This window comes from Bos mutus, chromosome 22 (genome assembly GCF_027580195.1).
Source record: "Bos mutus isolate GX-2022 chromosome 22, NWIPB_WYAK_1.1, whole genome shotgun sequence".
Classification (NCBI taxonomy): Eukaryota; Metazoa; Chordata; class Mammalia; order Artiodactyla; family Bovidae; genus Bos; species Bos mutus.
In genome coordinates, this window is record NC_091638.1 from 45,795,701 (window position 1) to 45,810,829 (window position 15,129).

At 43.5% G+C, this 15,129-nt stretch overlaps 1 protein-coding gene across 2 annotated transcripts in view; it reads left to right on the plus strand.

The window, feature by feature from the left end:
• Nucleotides 1–10,801, plus strand: part of ERC2 (ELKS/RAB6-interacting/CAST family member 2) — a 996,367-nt gene extending 985,566 nt beyond the window's left edge. The window contains exon 16 of one of the 2 annotated variants that reach the window (XM_070360622.1): nucleotides 7,784–10,801. In XM_070360622.1, the coding sequence (XP_070216723.1) occupies nucleotides 7,784–7,924 (141 nt within the window). In that variant the 3' untranslated portion in view covers nucleotides 7,925–10,801. The remainder of the gene's footprint in view (nucleotides 1–7,783) is intronic. The other variant, XM_070360624.1, reaches the window with a different exon arrangement.
• Nucleotides 10,802–15,129: the final 4,328 nt, after the last annotated feature.

Genomic DNA, 15,129 nt, shown 5'->3' on the forward strand with positions numbered 1-15,129 from the left:
AACAAATTTTTAACAAGGAACCCTGGCAAAATGCCAAACTCCTAGAGGGACACTGAAGGAATGCTATAAATTTAAACTAGATTTTACCTTTTCACTTAGCTCAGCAAGTGTCTTAGGTGTCTTACTATCTCAGGATTGTGGCATTTCTATTTTATGTCAGATAAGTAGTACATTTTCATTACTTTTACGACTTAGCTTGTACCTATTTCCACAGGACTTTTAAATCTATGCAGCCGTATCTGAACTAATACGATGGCAGCTTTGAAATAGATCTTTACTTCTGCAAAATTTGTATCTTTTAAGGGTTGGTGGATGCATGTCTTTATATACATGTCTTACCAAAATATCTTATAGTGTGCAATTAGCTTACAAATTTTACAATGTTTATCTTATACTGTCAAGCAATTAAATGTAAAAGCAATTGATTATACCTGTGGTTCTCAAGTGGGGTCATTTTGCCTACCCCCACCCCAGGGGAGTTTGGCAACATTTGGAGACATTTTTTGTTGTCAAGGTTGAGAGAAGGAGTGATGCTACTGGCTTCTAATGGGCAATGGCCCAGGATGCTGCTAATAAGCACCCCACAGTGCACCGGACAGTCGTCACAGCAAGTACCCAGCCCGCAGGAAATGTCCTCTAGTAAGTGCCCACAGTGCCAAGACTGAGAAGTTGTGGAGTAGAATGACAAAGGCATTTGGCTGGAAGGCAGTCTCTCGAGTTCAGGAAGGTATTATTTTAAGAAAAAAAAAATTACAATTAAAGCAAACTCAACCAATTTTTTTTTTAATTACGTAGAGTAACTAACACTGATGTGGCAGATTTCTGACTTGTGCTTCTGTTGCCATCTGACCATTGAGAAGCAAAGCAGGCCCATGGTAGCTGGGCTAAAGTGTCAGTGCTGGGGGTGCTGGTGGCCCGAATGCGGCACCTGCTCAAGCTGGCCAACGCAGGCTGGGTGCTGCTGTGCCGAAGCCACCCAGGGCAGTGGGAATGGTCTCCAGGACACACCTGGGGGCAGACAGGGGGTTCCGTACCCACGAGAAGATAGTTTTAGATGTTTCATGGGCAAGCAGTTTCATTTTCATAGCTATGAAATTATTATAAGATATATTAGACAAATCGTGACTCCACTGGGATATTACAGCAAATCTTTCCTTAGAAGGAAATTTGTTTTTAGAAAAGGCTTTTGAAGAAAAATATTAGTTTACAATGGCAGGCATTATAGAAAGGTCACAAAAACCGGGACAGTAGAGCATAAAAGACGGAGCTTGGGGAAGTCCTGGCCTTAGGGTGAAGAGACTGTGCTCTGGAGTCAAGATGATGTGATTTCAAATCAAGCCCCAGGAAGATGGGAATCTAACCAAAAGCATGTATTGCTTCTCTGGTAGCTCAGATGGTAAAAGAATCTGCCTGTAGTGTGGGAGATTCAGATTTGATCCCTGGGTCAAGAATATCCCCTGGAGAGGGGAATGGCTACCCACTGTAGTATTCTTGCCTGAAGAATTCCCTGGACAGAGGAGCCTGGTGGGTTACAATCCATGGGGTCACAAAGAGTCTGAAATGACTGAGCAACTAACACACACACACACACACACACACACACTCACACACACACACTCATTTCCCTTAAGCTTCTGTTTCCTCACTGCTAAGGGAGTGTCAACCAGGTCAATGTCATAGATCTGTCCAGTTTGTTGGAGATAGTGCTCTCAAAAGCACAGAGCACCCTTGCTGGTAGACAGTGTGCACACAATGTTAGCTATGAATAATTCTGACCACAATAATAATGGCAAAAATAAAATCTCAGGCACAGCAGTCTACGCTGCCATTTTGTCGTACACATCTGAATTCATCCAAATCCCTTCACGTAAAGCCTTGTGGATGAGTTGCACCCCACTGCACAGAAAGGGAAGGAAAAGATGAAATCTGGGGACTTTCAGGGCCTGCATCCCACCCAGCAGGCTCTACCATCCCAACAGCAGGTATCAATTCTGAGCTAAGGTCTTGCTGGGCCCACCCCCAGCCCCAGCCCTTTGGGCTCTCAAGTGTTACATTTTATTGCCCTGTGGAGCCTTAGGAGGCCACTCGCAAGGTTACATGTTACTCTCCACTCATATTTTTGAATTATGGCTTCAAGGTGGTTGCTCCTATCAAGAAAAGTAAATGATTTAACATAATTTGTTGCCACTTTGATCACAACAATAATAAATAAATCTTCATGAGGAAAAGGAGAAACCCATTCCACTCCTGTTTTAAAAGATGTTAAGTAATAACACAGATGTAGTTATAGATTTTTATCTTTTTTTTTTCTGAGCAGAAACAACTCTATTGGGTTTTCCTGGGAACAGAGTTGCTGGGTGGAGTTGTCCTTCGGGATGCCCACTACCCCAAGAATGAACAGTTCTTCTCTTCAGACCGTTGTTCGTTAGCCTGATAGGCATTGGCTTTTATGTGGGCACCCTGTGCAATGTCGGGGGCATCGAAAGCCGCTGTGAATGGGTGTCTGTTATTGTACCTGGGGGCACTCTGCACACATTTGGAAAGCACATGGAGCGTAATGGACATTAACCCAGATGTCAAAAATAGCCTGCGTTTTACTACTGTTATTAAACAGTTTCCCCTTTAACCCCTCCATGTTTACCAAAGACCCCTTTTCTCCCAGCCTGTTTCTGCAAATCACTGCTGAAAGGGCAGGAGAAGAAAGCCATAATCCGGCAGGTGTCTTTATTCCAAAGAAAAACAGTCTGAAGGAATATTTGTGAGACACCACACGTTTATAGCCTGCTCTCCTGGGGGCGCTTGTCCTGGGGCGAAATTGACTGCTGCACTCCGCTCACCGGCATCCTCCCCCACAACCCCCGCCCTGACACCCCACCCCTGCACACCAACTGCAGGATTCCCTCAGAAAAAACCAAGTCAAGAGCATTGATCCCATTCAGTACTGATTTTTTCACAACAGAAATAGCTTTCTTTTCTGCTCTGATACTCATTACACATTCTCTGGTTTAAAAAATCCAAAAAGTGTAACCCCTCCAAAAAAAAAAAATCAAAAGGAGAAAATTTTAAAGCACCACCCAGAAAAGATAATTATTAACAATATTCTGGCATATGCATTTGTGAGTATGGGTATGGTGATGCAAAAGTGAGATTGAACTATATGTATGGAATTTCTTTTTAAATGTATTTTGGGTTCGTTGGGTCTTTGTTACAGCACGTGAACTTCTCTAGTTGTGGCGCATGGGCTCAGTAGTTGGGGTGCATGGACTTGGTTGCCTCGTGGCATGTGGGATCTTAGTTCCCCCAACAGGGATTGAATGCTTGTCCCTTGCACTGGAAGGCAGATTCTTAATCACTGGGCCACCAGGGATGTTCTCTGTAGTCTGCTTTTTTCATTGAAAAAATATGGACATCTTCCATATTAAAAAAATTAGAATAAAATTGTCATGTAGTCAATAAATCTTAAGCATGACTGTCACAGCTCCCTGTTAAATTCCTTTCAAGCACAAAATTTTCTTATTTATTTATAATAAATAAGAAATGGATAATTTCTACTTTATTATTTGATCATTCTCTTATTTATATATCTATTTGTTTTTTCTCTTACTCTTGAAAATACTGGCTCTGTGAGGGCACAGATGTTGTCTGTTATTTTTACTATTGTATCCTTGGCAGCAAGCACACCGTCTGGCACAGAAAGGAGGTATATTAGTTTTCTATGCTGCATAACAAATCACCACAAACTTAGTGGCTTAAAACAATACCCATTTATTATCTCAAAGTTCTATAAGGCAGACAGCCATTCATGCTCCACTGAATTCTATTCTTAGACTTATAAGGCCAAAGTCAAGACTTTGGCTAGATTTAACCTGGAGGGTCTGGGGAAGTACCCACATCTGAGCTCATTTAGGTTGTGGCAGAAATTAGTTCCTTGTGGTTGTAGGACTGAGGTTCCTATTTCCTTGTTTGCTGTTAGCTGCTGGCTTCTCTTGGATCTAGCAGGACACTACCAGGTCCTGGCCCTGTGGCCCCCTCCATCTCAGCACAGCAGTTCCCTTTTATGTTCCAAATTTCCCTGAGTGTCTTCTACCAGCAAGAGGAAAGTCTCTGCTATTAAAGGGCTCCCACAATTAAATTAGGCCCACTCATTTTCTCAAGTCAAGTGATTAGTAACCTTAATTATATCTATAAAGTTGTAATCATGGTGTGAGATATTCATAGTCCCAGTGCCAGGGATTGCAGCAGGAAATCTTTGGGGTTTGGGGGAACTTTAGGATTCTACCTGTTCCAGGTGCCCTCTAATGCCTATGGGAAGAGTGAGTGAATCAACTTGTTCATTGAATGCACATGGCACAGAGGATGCTACGTGAACAAGACTGGCCTGACCCTGCTCTCATAGAGCTTGCAGCCTCGACCAGTGTTGTTCAGTAGAAATACATCGCAAGCCACATCTGTAGTTTTGAGTTTTCTAGTAGCCACATTGAAAAGAGTAATAAGATACAGATGAAATTAACTCTAAAAATATATTTAATTTTATCCAATATATCCAAAGTATCACCGGAGCACACTTTACACTTACGGTACATCTCAAGTTGGCCTAGCCCCGCTTCAAGTGCTGAGTAGACACATGTGTTCAGTGGCTGCCATATTGGACAGTGAAAGTCTAGGGACGTCACAGAAGAGGGGCAGTGAGGTGTGTGTGAGGCTTACTGTGCACCATCCCACCCTCATGAGGGTCAGGGAAGATCTCCAGGGAAGAAGTGAAATCTAAACTGAGACTGAAGAATAAGTAGGAATCAGTCAGGTCAAGGGTTCATGTGAATGCATGTCAGAAAGACAAGTCTGTGCAATGAGGAGGAAAGAAAGCTTTAGGACTGCAGAAGCCAGTTCAGCTTAGGGGGAGCTTGAAGTGTGGAGCTGGAGAGAGAGGCCAGCAAGCCAGGAGTCCATCCTCCACCCTGACAGCAATGGGGTTGTAAATGAAGGCTGTAACTGGGAGTGCAAGATGGAGCAGATGTTGTTGAAATAGCACTGTTGCCTGTGCTGGTGAGAATGCAGAGTGGGTGCTGAAGGACCCTGGGTGTGTGCGGGAGGGGAGGGGGTGGCGGTTGGGGCCGCTGCGACTCTCCAGGCAGGGAGGTCAGGCCAGAGATGATCTCACTGTGGGTGGCTGCCCACATTGCCTCCTTGGTAGAAGCCAGGATTCCTTTTTTAAAAATTTTAAAAAGTATATGCTTCTTTGCTCCTCAGTGAAGGTTCATTTGCCTTTGCAACTCCTGGCAGTGCCATCTGAGATTTCTTTTTTCCCTCAAATCCATTTAGGCCTACTGGCAAATGGATTGTCTGATGGAAGGAGCGGCAACACTTTGAGAGTTCCCTTTCCCGCAGCATAAACCTTACCCTGAAGCAGTGTGTTGGAGTCGCGAGGCACTGTATTGTGCCTTGTGACCTGTTACCCAGCTGGAAATCTTTGTCTCGACTGAATAAATGACTGTTCTTTGCTACTTTATCTTGGAAAAACATCAAGGACATGGGACATTCGCCATAATTGTTTTTCACTCATTTCCCCGATCTGTAAAATATGACTGGTGCATTTTAGTACTACTTTGGGTTTCTCTTTACCTTTTAATCATGTGGCCTTTTAATATATTGGTCAGCCTCTTAAAAGGACGATTAAGAAATGCTTAATGCACAAAAGAATTAGAGCTATGCACAGCTCATGAAGCAGAAAGCGTGCTCTGACTTAGAATTTTCATACGAAGTTCGCTGAGATTTTATGTGCCAGAATGAGTAATATGATCTGCTCTAGGAACTCCCTAGCTCTCTGGCTCTGCAAAAGTCATTTTTTGCCCCAATTCAAGTTTCTTAACCAGAAGGGTTACACCAAACTCCTCAGAGTATGAATTAGCCGAGTTCATCCAAGCCACATATTTCATTTGCACTGCTTAACGAGGGTTCAAAATAACTGCCTACCTGTGCAGACGCTGGGATCTTTGGTTGGCTCATTAGTCAGTGTGACTTGAGAAATGCTGTGTATCAGCCACCAAATCAGACAGCTCAGTCTGTATATACAAACTGGCTCACACGTGTGCGAGTCGGGTGTGTGTGTCTGTGTCTGTGTTTGATCTTTCCCCTCCCCGTCTTATTCCCCAGATAGCTGCACTATTGCCACGTGCCCGGAAACTCCCAGAGTATTCCAAGGCAATATGTGAATGATAACCATGCAGGCGTGCAACATCCAGCATCAGTAGGGAAGAGAGTCATCATCCGAGGGTTCGATGTGGGATGGTCCTCTCTTCTTACCCGTTCTACTGTTTCTTCACAGGGAACAGTTGTATGCCACACCCCTTAATGGGGACTGTGAGAAAATTGGAGGTGCTTCCGGATACCTCTTCCCCAGGGCCTGAAATATGCACATGGCTGACTGTTGCACTTATGTTTAGGGCTAAACATATACACACAAGCCACAGGATGGTGGGGATGATAGCCAACTTCATTTCACTCTGCTCTGGTTAAGGAGATACCAATATTCTTTTTTAAGTTATGCTTTTATTGTGGTAAGATACATACTAAAAATTACCACTGTAACCAGTTTCAGTGTACAGTTCAGTGGCATTTAACACATCCATGGCATAATTCAACCAACACCACTCACTATCCATTTCCAGAATTTATTACCACAAACCAAAGTTCTGTGCCCATTCAAAGATAACTCTCCACTCCCCTCTCCCCTCAGCCCCTGTAATCTCTTATTTATTTTGTGCATCTTTGCATTTGTCTATTCTAGATGTTCCATGTGAGTGGAATCGTACAGTATTTGTCCTTTAGTGACTGGTTTATTTCACTTATCATGATGTCTTCAGGGCCCACCCATGTGGTAGCATGAATCAGAACTTCATGTGTTTTGAGGGCTGAGTAACATTCTGTGGTGCATATATACTGCTGCTGCTGCTGCTAAGTCGCTTCAGTCGTGTCCGACTCTGTGCGACCCCATAGACGGCAGCCCACCAGGCTCCGCCGTCCCTGGGATTCTCCAGGCAAGAACACTGGAGTGAGTTGCCATTTCCTTCTCCAATGCATGAAAGTGAAAAGTGAAAGTGAAGTTGCTTGGTCGTGTCCAACTCTTCGTGACCCCATGGACTGTAGCCCACCAGGCTCCTCCGTCCATGGGAGTTTCCAGGCAAGAGTCCTGGAGTGGGGTTGTCAGTAAGGCATCTGTGAGCATTTGTGTGCAAGCAGTCTATGTAAGTCCCTGTTTTTCATTCTTCCAGGTATATACCTTGGAATGAAATTTTCTTTGTTCTTTTAAATTGTTTCTCTTAGAAGGTCTGTAAGTGAATGCTGAGTTTTCTGGTGTCTCGGCCATCTTTAATTCTCTAACATCTAAAAAGTCAAGTTTAAAAATAATTTAAAAACCATATTCATGGTAGAAAACCATGGAGAGGAAAAAATGTTGACACACGAGCTGGTCACATAGAAATAATCTCTGTAACATTTGGGCTTATTTCTGTTCCCTTTCTTCTTGCTTATCAAGAGACATCTCTATCTCTAGGTGAACTATTTTTAAAAAGGCATCTTTTTCAGATGTGTTTGCAGGACATACTTTAACTTCCTATTCACCTCCTCACTCTGTTCTTCCTCTGCATCAGCACCCTCCCTGATCCCCATTAGCCCTGGTCAAAGAGAGGGGTGGCGGGTGGGCACAGGGTCGGGAGTGTTCCCCCGTGGTACCTCCAGTCTCCTGCCAGTTCCTCTCCCTGCTAACCTCTGTGCTTTCTTGTTGCAGCTATCAGAAGGGCTGACTAAAGGGCAAGCGCAGCTCTGCAGCAATATTCTGATAATCTATTGCAGTGCAGCTCACATCACTGTTCACCACCACCGGGAACGCGCACGGAGACTGAAGAGGAGCTTTCACTTTCATTACTGAGCACGGTTCTGTTCGACTCAGTGTTTCCTTCATCATCTCATGTCCTTTCCCATGGATTCAGACATGCTGGAGAGGAGAACGTGGAGGAGGAGACAATGGCAGGTCCTCCATTTTTCGGTCGGGATTCGGGCATTTAAAATGTGTTCATCTCTTCTGAATGTCATTATTTGATAGCATTTTACTTCTGTTACTTAAACTTCACTGGATGAATCTGAACTCCATGGGATCGTAACTGTGGATTCAGCTTCTGTTGGACAACTAGCTTCATCTCCCGTCTCTCTGCTGGTTCAGTCTAAGTGGTCATCTCTAATGCATTAGATTATCAAAAAGTGTGAATTCTGTGAGTGAGTGAGTGGTGCTGGTAGTGTTTGTATACCGAGATGCATGGAGTGTTTGACAGAGAAACCAAAGCACCAAAACTGGTGAGCCTTTACCCTCCTCTATTTCTTTAATCTGCGGTTTGAAGAACCACATTTCGATGGTGGAACCAGTCGTTACCTCTGGGCCAGGTTGGAAATGAAATCGATTCTTTAAACCACTAATACTTGCCAAGAAATCGCCTTATGAGAACATGGTGTGTGTCTCTGACAATGCATGGCACATCTGAATCGATCATTCATAGTTCTCTTGACCCTGTGTTTGTGCTAGGGAGTGGCTGGAGCCTGAGGCACCTGCATATTTCTATCCCACGTGTGGCACACGTTCCCCACAGTGGGGCCACAGCCGAGCCTCAGACTCTTGCCATTCCCGTACATGCGGGTCTCCACGAAGAAGCTGGGACTCATTCATGCTCAAAATCCAAACGCTGTCCAAACAGCGAGTATACACTTAGATCTTCTGTAAATGAAAGGTCATTTCTCATTTTTCTTTTTGAAAAAAAGTTTCCAACATGGATTCCAAAACATTTTCAGCATCAAACATGAAAACATTGATGAATGAGGAATAATCACAAAAGCTGTGTATCTGTATATAGCTTTACACAACATGTTTGTGGTACAGAGTAATTATTTAAAGCACATGCCAGGGAGAGAGACCACATTTTCAGGTCTTTTACATACAGTGACATGGTCCTGAGGATAATTAAACTCCTCCTGCTTCCTCTGAGATTAAAAAAAAAAAGAAATAAAGTTGTTGTAACTTCATAAAACTTGTGACCAAGTCTGGAAAACATGTGCAACTCTTGTATTGATCCATTTCCTTGTCAATGAAAGAAACCCTTCCACGTGTATGCAAGTGGGGGATGAAAATCTACATTTCTAAAGGACAAACAGTGAATTTAAGCATGAGTGGCCTTAATAAATATAGTCGTCTTTCTTTGCTGCTGTGGAAAGGATTCTAAGCAGATGTTCCTGAAGTCTTGCATTGAATTTAGTTGTTATTATTACTTCTTAGAATGTTGGTGCAATTAACTCTGGACCTCTCTTGTGAGTCATAGAGATATTTAGAAGTCAGACACCTTATTTATCTATCTGAGAAGACAAAACTGTGTCTGGGTTGCGCTGTTCATCTTTGGCGCATTAAGAGTAGTATATTCAAGCAGGTTTCTCGCTTCTGGCTTTGTTCTTGTCCTAAGTATTGCAAATTGTGTAAAGCTTTCATGTTGCACAAGCAATCCAAATACATTCATGTTTAATAAGTTTGTCCTTTAACTATCAAGGCAATCTAGGTCTTGACTGGAGAAACGAGCAGAGTTCTTTGCAAGAGTTATTTTGCACATTTTGACAAAATGTCTCCCTGAAAACCCAGGGCTCCTCCAACTCGTGGCTGTGAACAGTTTGAGCATCCTTAAACAGGCGGCCTCACTGCCTCCTACAGCCAGATCCTGATCTGAACTCTGCCACTGAATACTTGAAGTAGGAAAGCCACTAGGCAGTGAGTGTCCTAGAAGCAGAGAAAGCAGCCGACCGTGAATAGTTAGCAATTTCCCAGTGTGTGCCAATTCTGTCCCAGCTGTTGTTTTGAGGGCTCATTTTTGCCCCACTTTTGTTTGCCTAAAGTATTACTGATGTTCCTTTTATGGGACAATTATCATTTAGTCCCTTAAAAATTAAATTATGTCTAATATAGCATCTTTCCATTATGTATCATGTAATATTCTCTGATGTTGAGGGGCTACCAAAAAATTCCCTTTTCACATATTAAAAATCGTTTGTGTTTACAGCAAACAACTGTGCTGTTGGGAAGACACTTCCTTTGCACAGACTTTAGCAGGTTTCCCCCTTGATCATAATCAAGTTGAAAAAGTTGAGGCTGACATTTAGGAAAAGTTGGTCTTCTTGCTTTGTGCAAAAGCAAGCTTATACTTTATACCCCTTTTGATTTCAATGTACAGTCTCGATTTTGTACTTAATGATTTTGGTGTATCCAGTATGCACGTTAACAGCGTGTCAACTTTCATTTAAAAGTGGGTTTCCATTTACTTTTTAAACAGTGTTCATGACGAGACCTCAAATGTGTTGACATAAGCTCTATCTGAGATGTTTTTGTGTTGAGTGGCGTTTGAATGCTGCCAGGGGTCAGTGTATTTAATTCCCAGAGACCCTCGTTTGATAGTGCTTCTTGTAATATTTCTCCAAGTGAGTGGCATGTGGGTTGTGATATTGACCATGTGATTATGGACTTCGATATGAAAAAATAAATAAATAAAACTAAGGAACCCTCAGAAACTACCAGTGGGCATGTAGTAGCCAGTCATTGTAACCTCGTGTCTAGTAGAAGTACAACGTACAAGGTATGTACAGTTCATAAATTTGTTATCATGTGTATGAGAAGTACTTTGTGCTGATCACCTTATTTATATTCATCAAATAAACTTTGTTTCTTTCTGAAGCGGGTTCATTCCATCTCGAATAAATGCTCCAACTGTGATGGTTTCTAGTCTTGTTTGGGTCATGGATCCCCACCTGAAGAATCTATGGCTGCGAAGACAAGAGAAAGAAAAAGGAAGGCTATGGACTCACTTTACCAGAAGAGCCAAGATGTAAATTTCCCTCTGTGTATAGCTGGAGCTCCGGGCTTATAGTGTGTTAAGAACTTAAATTATTGGTGGCGTCTCCCTTTCTCCTTCCCTTCCCTTTTGGTCTTTCTCTCTCAGTTCCTCCCTTTTCCTCCATCTTTTTATCCCTCCCTCTCTTCCTCCTTCCTACCTTTTCTTGCTTCCCTTTCTTCCCTCTTTCCTGCCTTGTTTCTTCCGCCCTTTCCATGAAGTTGACCTCAGTCCTGCCAGGTTCTCTCTACTTGGTGGTGAAGGTGATTCCGATAGCTTTGAGTGTTCTTGGGTTTTTGAGAAGAGACAGCCCTCTCTCCCAGCAGCCACATCAGGCCTCTAGAGGGACTCTTATTAGTCCTCTTGGGATCATACATCCAGCCTCACTGCATGTGGGAGATGTAGTTTTCAAAGGAAAAAAATAGAGCTCTAGTCTAGAAGAGAGACAAGAAAGCTGAGCAGGTGAAAACGGTAGCCCTGCCATCACTTGGGCACACACACAGAATCATCCAGAAAAATAGAACTGTCCATACAAGGGCTCCCCAGCCTTTGTAGCTCACCTGTGGATTGCAGTGGAGGATCAGCTCCTGGTTTCTTTTTAAATTTGAGTTCCAGGAAACAAATGATTGACTCTTGCCATTGTTGCAATTAAATGGTAATTGATTATTAGTGCTAGACAGTCTATGTCATGTGACCAAATACCTTCATTTTACAGATGGAGAAACTGAGGCCCAGTCAGAAGTAGCTGATCCAGGCATACGTGGTAAGTTCACTGTAATCCCCAACTGTCCCTGGAGCTTCTGGGACAGGAGTCTGTGTCCCTGAAGACCCTCTGCAGAGGAGAGGATGAGACAGAGCCTCCTCCCTGTCGGCCCAGAAGACACAGACAAAATAGAATATTTTTTTCTGTATTTCATGGATTCAGAGCTGCCAGGTATGTAATTTTCTCATAGTCAGGGACATTTGGGGGCAACCTGCAAAGTCATGTGTCCTTTTCTTTATGTTGCCTTTTTATGGAAAAAGAACTTTTGTTAGACAAGAATTTCTTACCTCGTAGAGCTCCCTGAAGCAGCCGGCTGGCTTTCAGGTCTGATTATATGAGGCCAGCTGGCCATCAGACGTAATCTCTACTCCTTTACACACAAACTTGTCTGTTTGGAGGAAAAGTACCAGCTCAGACTTTGCAGGTCCACCTACCCTTCAGTTCCATCTATCTTTCAGTTCCATCCTTTTGCATGTAGATAAGCAAAAGGTTTTTTGGGTTTTTTTTAATCTTAAAAATCCACCTTGACTGCCTTGTATCTGTGAACTGCTGTTTCAAAAAGATTGGAGAGACTTTCTAAGTCTTGGGGTTGCTAACCCATAATAATAATCACACTAATAAGTAAACAGATAAAAATAATTGAACATGATTGTGTATTTGCTAGGAGCCAGGCCATGTCACCAAGGACTCATGTGCACCCACTCCTTTATTCCTGACAAAAGTTCCATGAGATCGGTGCTGTCACGACCCATGTTTCACAGTGAGGGGAATGGAGGCCCACAGAGATGACCAGAAACAGTGCATATTTATAGAGCACTCACTTGGTACCAGTGCTATGCTAAATGCTGTGTGTCCATGAATTCATTTATCCTGACAGTAATCCCTTGAGGTAGGTATTATCCTCATATATTCCAGTGTTATTACTCTCCTCACCATACAGATGAGGAGAAGGAGGCCCAGAGACCTTCCACACCTCGCCCGGCATCTCCTGGATGGTCCGTGGGTCGTGGAGACAGGCTTTGCATGCAGTGCTCAGGAAGCTCTCTGCTCCGGGCCCCGGGTCAGGTGAGTGAGGGGCGTATGGGACCGGGGTTCAGATCTTCCCGGTATCCACCCAGCAGGGCTTCCGTGTCGCAAGGTTGGTCTCCAGCTCCCAGAGGCCGGAGGGAATTGGTTGCTTCATCGGAGCCACCCCTGGTCCTCGTGAAGAGAATGGCAGTGGGGCCCCAGGGAAGTCGAGCCACATGTGAGAAGAGAGTGGGGATGAGCTTAGCACGTTGGATTTTAACCTGCTAGTCCTGGGCCTCTCCTGTGTGTCCTGAGACCACAGTGTCCGGGCGTCGGCTCCTGACCTCCTTGGGTGTGCAAGGGGGAGCATCCTGTGACGGGCTACTGGACAGGAGTCCCCAGGCAGGCGAGGACCTCAGTGCCAGGATAAAGGGTGTAGATCTAAGTATGGTGGCCACTGGTTCTCAACTCCAGTAATTGACCTCCTGCTTGCCTGATTCTTACGATGTCAGAAGACAATATGTAGCTTGAGTTAAGTACCTTATACAATTAAAAAGGCTTACTGTTTTATTTACATAGATTTACTTTAAGGGAAAAAAAGCCTTCATCATAAATGAGAAAGTAGGGTTATTTTCCATACATAGCCATCACCAACTCTAAGGGCAAAAAAGTAAATAAAAAGAACGAAGACAAAGTTCTGAGGCTGAAGCTTTCCTTTTCTTTGGTGAAAAGGGAAACTGGCAAAGGTTAGAGATGGGCTGAACACAGAGTGTTTCTCTCTTACTGAATGGGAAGGGCTGAAGATGGTCAGGGAAGGAATATGTAACTGTGGCGGAAGGGTGTTTCAGACTGTGCCTGTGGACCGCCCTGTCATCATTTCAAGGGCTCACTTTGATCTCCGAATTTTAGGAAACCCTCCTGCAGCAACAAAAATGCAGAGATGAGTTTTTAGATAAACTTTATTTTTAATAGGCTTTATTTTTAGAACCTTCTTAGATTTACAGACAAAGTGAGCAGATAGTCCAGCGAGTTCCCATATAAACTTCCTTCCCACACAGATACAGTTTCCTCCGTTATCTTACATGTCACCTTGCATCCACGTGGTATACTGTCACCAAGGAACAGGCACAAATACACTGCTATTAACGGAAGCCTATTCTCCATGTAGACTTCTGTAGTTTTAACCTAAGGTCCTTTCTCTGTTCTAGGAACTCCTCCAGAGTCTACACTGCATTTAGTTGTCACATCCCCATGAGTTACACTCTGTTTTTGGTGATCTTGACAGTTTTGAAGAGTATGGGTCAGTACATTGTAGGTTGCCCTTCTCCTGGGATGTATGTGATCTTCTTCTCATGGTTAAACGGGGTGTATGGGTTATGGGCAGAAGACCACAGAGATAAAATGGCACTTTCATTACATATCAAGGGTACATAGTATCAACCATGGTTTTTGGCTGTTTGCTGCTGACCTTGATGGATCACCTGACTGAGGTAGTGTTTCTAGGGCTGCTCCACTGTAGTTACTCCTTCCACTTTATGATAGAGTGTTGCAGTGCAGAGATAAAGGATCAAATCTCTCAGATAGAACTTTCTGCTGGAAGTGTAGAGAACACACTGGCTAGAGAAGAAAATTACTCTTCAAGTCTTTTGGATCAAAATTGTCTAAATCGCCAGTCCATTGACTTGGTCTGTTTTTGGACCAGTCAGTTTTCTCTTCTATTAGAGATGCCTTTGTCCCCTCTAGCCTTGCATCCCCCTGTTGAGTTACTTCAGCATCGATGGCAGGAGTGAGCCTTGTGGGTGGAACAGACCATTTCCCTGGTGCAGGGCAAAGCCAGCATTTCTGTAGGTTAAAAACAGATGCTGACTGTGCCAGCACTCTGGCTTCGCTTAGAAAGGACTCAGAAAAGAAACTTCACATAAATTCAAGACAGAGCCTCCATGTCTGCATAACTCACTGGATAAGGGTGTTATGGCTGTTTGAGAAGTGAAACATGAGTGCTTATTTGAATAAATTTAACTGTTGGATTGTTTTATTCTTTTGCAAGTACCCATCCCCCTCATTTGAAGGAATTTTGAAAGAATTCCTTCAAAAGTCTTTGAAGAACAAAAACAGAACACAAGACAACTTGAACAAAAATAAATATATGCAGGCACATACACATACATGGCTTCATGCAGTGAACAGTTCACACGTAGTAAGTTTCAGGAGTGGCTTCTTCCGGGGGCTCAAATGACTTCTTAATGTCCTTTTCTTGGTTTTGCTCCCTTCCTGGTATTCCATTCTTGAGCAGCCTCAAGGTTTCAGGTGAGACCCTAGACCCTACATCCCTCTCCCTAAGGGAGGAGTCATGTACTCTTCCCCGCTAGGTGTGGAGCCCACCTCAATCTTGTGGACTGAGAAAGGGGAAGGGATGGACTCCCAGACAAGAAAGGAAAACGATGCTGA